Raw genomic sequence first — 10464 nt, forward strand, 5'->3', positions numbered from 1 at the left:
AGATCATGAGCAGGGGAGGGGCAGAGAGAGAGGAACACACAGAATCTGAAGCAGGCTCCAGGCTCTGGGCTAGCTGTCAGCACAGAGCCAGATGCAGGGCTTGAACCCATGAACTATGAGATCATGACCTGAGCCGAAGTCAAACGCTCAACCAACTGCGCCACCCAGGCGCCCCTGAGCTATGGCATTTCTAAACAGACAAACACATGTTGGTGGCTTCCCTTAGTTTTCCAGCGTCTTCTGAGTTGAAGACAGGGATCTAAGAAGAGAGAGGAGACACTAGGTTAAGCGCTTCTGGAAGACAGAGTTCCTTACTTATGATTGGTACAGCTACAGTGTTTGCTGCGGTGAAAAAAAGGTGGCAAAAGTCATTGGAAACCAAGTCAATCTGATGTGTGTTTAAACCAGTCCCTTCAGCTACATGACCTTTGACAACTTAAACTCTTGTGTCTCCATTTCTTGATTTATAAAATGTGGGCAATAATAGTCCTGCGCTGATACTGCTGTTTGTTTGGAGGATTAAATGAGATAGAGGTAAAGCCTAAAGGACCTGGCCACCACGTAAGAGGGGTCCCGGAGATGTCAGCTGGCGCTAGTGTTCTTCGTTGTGTGACCTGAGTTCATGGGGCCTCAGTCTTCTCATCTGTAAAATGAGTGTAATGATACCTACCTCTTTAAGTTGGAGTGAACTTACCTAAGACTCATTCATTTCTTTGTCCATGCGACCAGTATTTATTCAACAGCTGCTAAGGAGTGAATGTGAAAGACAAGGTCTCTGCCTTCAAGTATTTTATAATCCAGTGGGGAGAGAGGGATGATCAGAAAATCAAATAATTAAATAAGATGATTTTGGACAGTCATAAAAAATACAGTATAAAGAAAATCTAGGAGTGCCTGGGTGGCTCAGTTAAGTATCTGACTTCAGCTCAGGTCATGGTCTCATGGTTCATGCATTCGAGCCCCACATTAGGCTCTCTGCTGTCACCACAGGGCCCTCTTTGGATCCTCTGTCCCCCTCTCTCTGCCTCTCCCTCAGTCTTTCTCAAAAACGAATGAACATTTTTAAAAAATCTAGCAGAGTGGTGGGAGTGAGGTGGGCCCGTCAGATGGGATGGTCAGGGGAGACCTCTCTCAGGAAGTCACAGTTGGGGTGTGACCTGAGTGTCACAGGGAACCAGCCATGGTAAGATCTGACGGATTTCTAAGCAAGACGCATGGCCAGTGCAAAGGCTCTGAGGCAGGAAAAGTCTTGGCAACCTCAAAGGACAGAAAATGGCCCAGGTGACTGGAGCATAATAAGTGAGGGAGAGTGGCCCGCGACGGGAGGGGCGAGGCAGAGGCGTGTTTGTGCGCCCATGTTGGACTTCATCTGGAATGCGTGTTTAAGCTTCTTAAAAAGCTATGCCGGGCTGCTGGATAGAGCAGGCGATTGTAGAAAGAAGGTGCAAAAACAGGAAGACCTACTAGGGGGCTTTTCAGTAGTTTGGCAGGAGACTTGGTGGGGTGGACCAGCGTGGTGGCAGTGGGGGCGGGGGTGGAGTGACGGGAAGGGGCTGGATTGTGCGTATGCTTTGGCTCTGGTGCTTCAGGGATTGGCCCTGGAGGGTAGAGGTAAAATGTTCGGTGTGGAGTCACGTGACATTTTCATCAAGGGCAACGCGTACTGTCAGGATCCCCTGGGTGACTTCAGGGCACCCCCCCCTTTCCTTCCAGCACTGGCCCCCGACTTCAGGCTGAACCCCGTGAAGCGCCTGATCCCCGCGGCCCGCGGGGGAGAGATCGCCATCCCCTGTCAGCCCCGGGCGGCCCCGAAGGCTGTGGTGCTCTGGAGCAAAGGCACCGAGATTCTGGTCAACAGCAGCAGGTACCAACCCGCTCGACCCGGAGCGATTCCTGCTCCTCCTCATCCGCCGTGAAGGCGAGGCCCCTCCCCGTGACGGCCGTGGCATGGCCCCCGGTTGGCCAGACCTGCTTTCTCCTTGCTACAGAGTGACTGTAACTCCGGATGGCACCTTAATCATAAGAAACATCAGTCGGTCCGATGAAGGCAAATACACCTGCTTTGCTGAGAATTTCATGGGCAAAGCCAACAGCACGGGCATTCTGTCTGTGCGAGGTAAGGGGTGTGGCTCAGCCACCACAGGGTCCCAGTCCCTCCTCGACGCCCTGCTCTTGTGTTCCCACCTTCCTTTTGGTTTGGGCTTGATTTTGAGGCTACCCCAGGATTGGGCTTCATTTGGGACCACCTCCCCACCACCATCCAAAATCTACTCCTGTCTCCCTTCCACACTCTAGCAGGACTGCTGGGAGGTCAAGATTCTGTTGGCCATGCTGCCTCTTCTCTCTCCTGGCATTTAGGACACACCTTCTCACCCTGCCCCCTCCCCCTGCCTGGGCCCCTTCCTCCCGCATCCACCCGGGGGCCTTGTTTTGCTTGGCAGATGCAACCAAGATCACTCTGGCCCCCTCAAGTGCTGATATCAACTTGGGGGACAGCCTGACCCTGCAGTGCCATGCCTCCCATGACCCCACCATGGACCTCACCTTCATCTGGACCCTGGACGACTACCCCATCGACTTTGACAAGCCTGGGGGTCACTACCGGAGGGCCAGTGTGGTAAGCCCTGAGGCCAGACGTCCCCTGGCTCCTCCCTCCTTCTGGACAGACAGGGGACCCAAGATGTCCTTGACCACGACCACCCCCACAGCCTTTCCCCATTCCCTCAGGAATGCCATATGCATGGCAAGTTCATCCTTAGAATCGCAAGAACCACCCTCCCTTAGATAGGCAGTTCCCAGCGTTCCACCCGAAGGCCGTGTATTTAGGAGAGGGTTAGGGACAAACGTGAAATGCCAGGCGCCCCACAAGACTCCCTCCCCGCTACTGTTCTTGTTATCCTGAGCCCAGGACAAATGACCTCATTAACTTGGACCATGGCCAACTGTCTTCAGTTACATACTGTTGCTTAGTCCCGTGGTGCTAAGTGGGGACTAGCTGATTCACCCACTGAACAGACAGAGACTCCGTGATGCCAAGGGGTCCGTGGACATAATGGAGCAGGGGACTCTGAGCCCTGCCTCATGGCTCACAGCTCACTGCACCAGCCAGGGCTCCTTCCTCTGACCTGCACCTCCCTCCTGTCCCCCACGTGCAGAAGGAGACGGTTGGGGATCTGACCATCCTGAATGCGCAGCTGCGCCATGGAGGGAAGTACACGTGCATGGCCCAGACGGTGGTGGACAGCGCGTCCAAGGAGGCCACAGTCCTGGTCCGAGGTGATGGGGTTTCCCACCCCTACCCCCACTCCCTAAGAGGCCACCTGGGCTATTCTGACCTTCCTCCCTAACTTCCCTCCTCTCCCCAAAAGCTGCGGGGAGAGGGCTTCTGAGAGAAGTTCCAGGGTCGAACTTATCCCGGGATTTTTCTAAGGTCCTAAATGAATTGTAAAAATCCATTTCCCAAGACTGAAGAACTTTGCTGAGGCCAGTTTTCAAAGCCTAGTGCTGGGAAATCTGTACAGATCTCATCGGGAAGGCCTCTGTGAGACCCTCCAGCGTTGAAACACATTTTTTCCCACCTTACAACCCCCTTCGGCCACTCACTGCCCTCTCCGCTTCCCGTATGTGTTTGCTGCGCCCTCTGCTGCCGTTTCTTGGTACTGCACCAGCCCAAGCCAGCCTTCAGGAGGCTGGCTCAAATTCTGAGGCTGCCTACTTCTGACCCAGTGTGTTCTCTGTGGCGCAGGTCCCCCGGGTCCCCCGGGAGGTGTGGTGGTGAGGAACATTGGCGACACCACCGTCCAGCTCAGCTGGAGCCGAGGCTTTGACAACCACAGCCCCATTGCCAAGTACACCCTGCAAGCCCGCACTCCACCTGCAGGGAAGTGGAAGCAGGTTCGGACCAGTAAGTGTGAGGCTCCACCTAGGCTGGTGCTGATGAGGCCTGGCTGAGCCTGGAACTTCAAAGAGGGACAACCTGAGGTCCTCTGCCTGCAGGCCTGCCCCCTCCCCCACCCCCCACCCCCACACTGGGTATTGGGGGAGGTGGTCACGTGGATGGCAAGAGAGTGGAAGGGAACTGGAACTGGAGAAGGTGGGGGGGGGGCTCCGTCTGTGCCCTTGGAGCATTGGCAGATCATTACTGGGGCCCCCACTGATGCACACAGCATCAACAAAAGCTCCCTGGCAGGGGAGTCTACTAGTTTCCCCATTATTTCTAAAAGATGTGTTGAGCCCTGAGTGTATGGCAGGCACTACCGTGAGGGCTGGAAACAATAAGGTGAGTCAGACCCAGTCCCTGCCCTTTCCGTCCGGACTAACTAATGGGTGCGGGCACACTGACTCCGGGGTGCATTGCAGATCCCGCCAACATCGAGGGCAACGCTGAGACCGCCCAGGTGCTGGGCCTCACCCCCTGGATGGACTATGAGTTCCGGGTCTTAGCCAGCAACATCCTGGGCACCGGGGAGCCCAGTGGGCCCTCCAGCAAAATCCGGACCAAGGAAGCAGGTCAGAGCCCTAGGTGTCTGTCCCAAAGAGAAGCAACGTCAGGGCACAGACCCAAGTCCTGCTTAGAGAGCCCCAGGCAGGCGACAAGCACACGGAGTTCCAACCCTCCTCACCAGGCTCTAACACAAGGGAAGAGAAAGGACTTGAGGTAGGGCAAGGCCACTGCTCTGCAAAACATGCTCAGCCCTGGACCGCAACCTGGGCCCGTGAGTGCTGCCAGAACCTTCTAGTCCAAACCCCTCATTGCATTTTTTTTAATATTTATTTATTTTGATAGACAGGGTGGAGAAGCAGAGAGAGAGGGAGGGAGAGAGGGAATCCCCAATGGACTCAAAGCTCAGCACCTGATGTGGGGCTCAGTCACACAACTGGGGGAGCTCATGACCTGAGCCCAAATCAAGAGTTGGATGCTTAACTGGCTGAGCTACCCAGGTACCCCAAACCCCTCATATAAAAAATGAGCCAACCTGGGGCGTCTGACTTGATTTCGGCTCAGGTCATGATCTCATGGTTCATGGGATCAAGCCCCACATTGGGCTCTTTGCTGACAGCACAGAGCCTGCTTGGGATTCTCTCTCTCCCTCTCCCTTTGCCTCTCCCCCGCTCCCTCTCTCTCTGTCTCAAAATAAATAAATAAACATAAAAAATAGAAGTAAAAAAATTGAATCAACCTTACCATTGCAGGTGAATCTACAGTTATCTCAAAATAAAAGGTTTAAGTATGTTTTAATGGAAATAATCACAGCCTAGAGAAGGAAGGTGTCACACTGGCAGAGCCTAGACTTGAACCGAGGACCGTGGGGTGATGGGTGGCTATCCCCCCCAGCAATGCATGAACTGCCGAAATCAGTTAATGAGGAAGGGGTGTGTGTGTGTGTGTGTGTGTGTGTGTAAGCAGTCAGTGTCTCTAAGTCCTTCAGGTAGCTTCTTTGGGAGGAGATGGAATGGACAATCTTCCCACAAGCTCCCTGAAAGGCAGGTCGGTATCAGAACCTGTGTGGGGAAGGCAAAGAAGAGAGAATCCAAGAGAGGCAACACACACGCCCACACACATACAGCCTCTGAGACGTTCACAGATGAAGGCCCAGATGACCTGGGGTCCTGCCTGAGACTGGCCAGGACCTTGCCAGCCCACCCAGGCCTCCCATTCTTGATATGTGGAAGGGACCCATCTTCTTGTGTCCCTTAAGCATGCTCTCCCATGTGCCCCAGGCCAGCTCTCCAGTCAGGGGCCTCTCCTGAGTAAGGAATTTGATTGAACTTCTTAGAGAATCAAATGCAGGGTAGGGAGTGGTCTGCATTCTGGTATCCCAGTTGCTGAGCCAAAGACAGGGGTGATACAAAAGATGATGGGCCTTGAAATCAGAAGAGTGGAATTTAGATGTGAACTGTGCCATTCATTAGCTGTGTGACCTTAGGCAAGTCACTTAATTGCTCTGAGCCTTGGTCTTTTCACTTGAAAAGGGTGCTAATAATGCCCTCCTCACAGGATTGCAGGGGCAATGTGTTCAAGCCCCCCTTACAAGGCCCTAAACCACAGTCATCAGAATCGAGTGATAAGTTTCCCACTGCTGTGCTCTCTGCAGAACCGTTTGACCCTCCGCCAAGTTACCCCCTGCCAAGATGCGTGATCTAATTAAATGGTCTTGTTTTAATATCAGCCGTGTTGAATACTAGAGACAATTAGGGAAATTAAATCTGCCATGAAAGGAAAAATAATAATAAAACACTTTGCAACCTCAAAGAAACAGCTTTTGCTTCAACTGCACTTCTGGATTATTTATTCCCCTTATTTTAAAGCAAACTGGAGTTGTCTGTTATGTCGTTGAAACTGACATGAGAGAAGACAAAGATCATTTATGGAGCACCGACTACTCCGGAGCCTGGCCCGTCATTCGAGCCTGTCACTGCCCTGTTTGATTGTATTCTTCTTCCAGACCTTTGAGAGAAACGTTATTATCCTCCTCTTATGGAGAGGGGAATCAGAGGTTCAGAGAGGTTAAGTAAGCTGCCCAGGGAAACACAGATAGTAAGTGGCAGAGGTGGGATTTGATGCTTTGACTCCAGAGCCCACAACCAGAGGGCCTGTTGGAGGACAAAACTAGGGCCATTTGGGAGGGATGTCCCCGTCCTAGTCTGCTTCACAGGCACAGGCTCTGGGCCTCTGCCCCCTCACCGCCCATTAACAAGCCACATCTGTGTCCCTTGGCCCCGACAGCCCCCTCGGTGGCACCCTCAGGACTCAGCGGAGGGGGTGGAGCCCCCGGAGAGCTCATCGTCAACTGGACGGTAAGCTGCAGGGACAGAGGGCAGAGACGGTCCCGTCTCCTCCCCGCCCCCCCCCCCCCCCATCCTGACTCATCTCCAGATTCGAGCAGCGTGTGCACAGGACCCCGACAGAGCTGCCCGTGCAATCCCAACTCCAAGCAGGCCACGCCCCGTCCCTCCCCTCGCACCCACCGCAGGAGCAAACCCGCCATGGCCCACGTGTACCCTGGGCCACCTCTCTTGTTGGAAGGCTGGGCGGGGCCGGAGGATGGGCAGGGACACGCAGCCACCGCGGCCCCTCGCCCATGCCACGCGCTCTCACCCCCCAGCCCATGTCGCGGGAGTACCAGAACGGAGACGGCTTCGGCTACCTGCTGTCCTTCCGCAGGCAGGGCAGCACCGGCTGGCAGACCGCCCGCGTGCCCGGCGCCGACGCCCAGCACTTTGTCTACAGCAATGACAGCGTCCAGCCCTACACGCCCTTCGAGGTCAAGATCCGCAGCTACAACCGCCGCGGGGACGGGCCCGAGAGCCTCACGGCGCTGGTGTACTCGGCGGAGGAAGGTGGGCGGCCCGGGCCCCGCCAGGCCTCCCCGTGCAGCTGCCGGTCCGTGGAGTGGCGGGGGCCGTGGCGGCGGGGGGGGGGGGGTTGCCCAGCGTCCTGCTCACATTCAGGCTCGATTCCACCCTAGTGGAGAGAAAGGGCATCTTTCTAGCCCTTGCTCCCTTGGGTACCCCTCAGGCCTCGGAGAAGGGGCAGGGAGGCTCTCTGGAAAGAGAAGTGGGCCTGGGGGTTGCTTTGAGAACCCCCAGGTGGCTTTCACCCCGGCCCCGGGCTCCAGAAAATCCTAAGCAAGGGCAGTCCTGGTTGGCAGATTCTCGGTAGGAAACAGGGAGGCCTGGGGAATCCAAACCTGTTCTGTGTTGATCCCCAGAGCCCAGGGTGGCCCCTACCAAGGTCTGGGCCAAGGGGGTCTCATCCTCAGAGATGAACGTGACCTGGGAACCCGTGCAGCAAGACATGAATGGCATCCTCCTGGGGTATGAGGTAAGCATTGATCTGGGGCCTAAAGAGGAAGGGGGCTGGGGGCCCCTCACAGCTCACTAGTCATTCCTCCTGGGGTCACTCATTCACCGACTCAGTCTATGCCACCCTGTGCAGCCTTAGCCAAGCCCCTGTGGCTCTTGTCCAGCTCAGAAGATTGACCCGTGGACAGCCTTAAAGTTAAGTGCTTGCCTAGAGCCAGCACTGGAAGCCATGGGAGCCCAGGGGCAGGAGAGGAAGAGGTTCTGGAAAGGACTGGGCCTGCCCCTTTCATGCCAAAGCTTGGTTAGCCTCGAATTCTCAGCCTGCAGAGAAGAGCATGGCCCTCTCTCTGTGCCCGCTGGTCACCCTGTCCCTGGGAACTGGGGGCCCAGCAGTTTCTGGACTGAGCTCTGAGACCCCAGTGATTCTACACTGGGGCACCTTGTGGGGTGGACGAAGAGCAAGAGGGAATAACAGGAAGGGAAGGAAGGATGGGTAAGACACGTCACTGCATGAGGGAGAAGGGTCAGGCAGGGATCCTGGTGACACCTGCCATCTGCTCCATCACAGTGGGCGTGGCAGGAGGTAACACCAAACTGCCCTTGATGTGGACAAATATTTAACTGAAGGTTTGCATATGTATTGGGCAGTCATCATAAGCTCACTGGGTGGGGGAGGTGGACTGTTTTGCAAGTACAGATATGCATTTCATATTCTTTAAATTTAAAAAAAGTTTTTTAATGTTTATTTAGGAAAAAGGTAGAGTGCAAGTGGGGGAGGGGCAAAAGGAGGAACAGAGGATCTGAAGCAGGCTCTGTGCTGACAGGACAGAGCCCAGTGTGGGGCTTGAACTCACAAACCTTGAGATCATGACCTGAGCTGAAGTCGGATGCTTAACTGACTGAGCCACCCAGCCACCCCTGCATTTCGTATTCTTTAGCACAGTATCCCCACCACCTTGGGATTTCCTGAGATAATTAAGTGGGGTTGGGTTCCCACAGGCCATCCCTCGGTGGAGTCTGTGCCCATCCCCACGCATCACCCACCGCCTGCTCACTGCCTCATTCCTCCCACTCATTGAGCACTTCCCTTGGATAGGGCTCTCTGCTGGGCACCGAGAAGGCAGCCGAGACTCACACTTGTCCCTGCTGTCTTGGAGCTCACGGTTAAAGCCCAGGTTCTGAGGCCTGGGACTGAGTCATGGGGATCAGAGTGAGCAGAACAGAATGTAGGTGGCCAGGGATAGGGTCAGGATAACCCTGAGGTTTGGGGCCTGACTGCTGACCCTAGGGTACCCCTTCCCCCTTCAGATCCGCCACTGGAAAGCAGGGGACAAGGAAGCAGCTGCTGACCGAGTGAGGACAGCAGGGCTGGACACCAGTGCCCGAGTCACTGGCCTGCACCCCAACACCAAGTACCACGTGACCGTGCGGGCCTACAACAGGGCAGGCACTGGGCCTGCCAGCCCTTCCGCCAATGCCACCACCATGAAGCCCCGTGAGTCTGTCTGCTGGGGCCAGGGGTGGCTCTAGGACTGCTCTTTCCCCGGCGATAGAGACAAATGCTCTAGCCCCCAAACTCGGGGTTGGACAGAAACAAGGCAGCCAGACAAACAAAGAGAGAGAGTAGAATTCACAGCCTCGGAAGCACCTCTCCCTTCTCCAGCCTTTGGATTTTCATGTTGTTTGTCTCTTAGGCAGCTGTGATAGAAGGTTCTGGGTGTAAGTCCTGCTGGGGCCAGACACTTAGAAAAAGGCTGGCTTAAGGCAAGGGGATGGCTGGTGAGGAATCGTTTGGAACATTTCCCAACGTTCTCCCTCCTCGGGCAGCTCCACAGCGGCCTCCTGGCAACATCTCCTGGACCTTCTCAAGCTCGAGTCTTAGTATCAAGTGGGATCCTGTGGTCCCTCTCCGAAATGAGTCTGCGGTCACAGGTTATAAGGTAAGAAGGGATCAACCTGGCACCGTATGGCAGGAACAGCACGTCCGTGTTTCCAGGGGACACATACAGCTGCAGCTTATAGCAAGAGGGCTCTGAGTCCGACATAAGCAGAGTTTGTGATCTTCAGAGCCACAAAATACATGAATAGCTTGTAGCAGAGACATAAGAGAGGGGGCAGAAGGCGTGACGGCGAGAAGGCAGGTTCAAGGAGGTGGTGAGGGACTAGGTGAAGTCCAAGGGTCCTTCCAGCCTAGGGAGTCTGCAAAGAAGGTTCAGCTGCTCGCAAGCTTGTTCAAGACTCAGGCCCTGGACAATGGGAAACAGGAAAGGCGAGGACCAGAACCAGATGGGCTCCTCCCGGGGCCCAGAGCTGGGGGAAAGGGAAGAATTGGCGGATTTAAGTGAACTCCCCGGCTAACCTCCTCCCCACAGATGCTGTACCAGAATGACTTACACCCAACTCCCACGCTCCACCTCACCAGCAAGAACTGGATAGAAATCACAGTTCCTGAAGGCATCGGCCATGCCCTGGTACAGATTCGGACCACAGGACCTGGAGGGGACGGGACCCCAGCAGAAGTCCACATCGTGAGGAATGGAGGTGCTGTCTCTCCCGCGAACCTTATCTCCCGGGGATTATCAGGGTCCATCTAGATGCTTGAGGAAGAAATCGTTCCACCCAGACCCCCCAGGGGAAAGGGGAAGGTAGGCGGGAACC

The 10464-nt window shown here is 55.2% G+C and overlaps 1 protein-coding gene across 2 annotated transcripts in view; it reads left to right on the forward strand.

Moving 5' to 3' along the window:
* Positions 1–10464, forward strand: part of CNTN2 (contactin 2) — a 32852-nt gene that overhangs the window by 18063 nt on the left and 4325 nt on the right. For both annotated transcript variants that reach the window (XM_029935573.1, XM_029935572.1), the window contains 12 exons: positions 1714–1864; positions 1989–2116; positions 2442–2617; positions 3156–3276; positions 3746–3904; positions 4360–4509; positions 6728–6798; positions 7107–7341; positions 7713–7825; positions 9115–9301; positions 9634–9746; positions 10179–10347. In XM_029935573.1, coding sequence (XP_029791433.1) covers positions 1714–1864; positions 1989–2116; positions 2442–2617; positions 3156–3276; positions 3746–3904; positions 4360–4509; positions 6728–6798; positions 7107–7341; positions 7713–7825; positions 9115–9301; positions 9634–9746; positions 10179–10347 — 1773 coding nt within the window. The remainder of the gene's footprint in view (positions 1–1713; positions 1865–1988; positions 2117–2441; positions 2618–3155; positions 3277–3745; positions 3905–4359; positions 4510–6727; positions 6799–7106; positions 7342–7712; positions 7826–9114; positions 9302–9633; positions 9747–10178; positions 10348–10464) is intronic.

Source organism: Suricata suricatta, chromosome 3 (genome assembly GCF_006229205.1).
Source record: "Suricata suricatta isolate VVHF042 chromosome 3, meerkat_22Aug2017_6uvM2_HiC, whole genome shotgun sequence".
Taxonomy (NCBI): Eukaryota; Metazoa; Chordata; class Mammalia; order Carnivora; family Herpestidae; genus Suricata; species Suricata suricatta.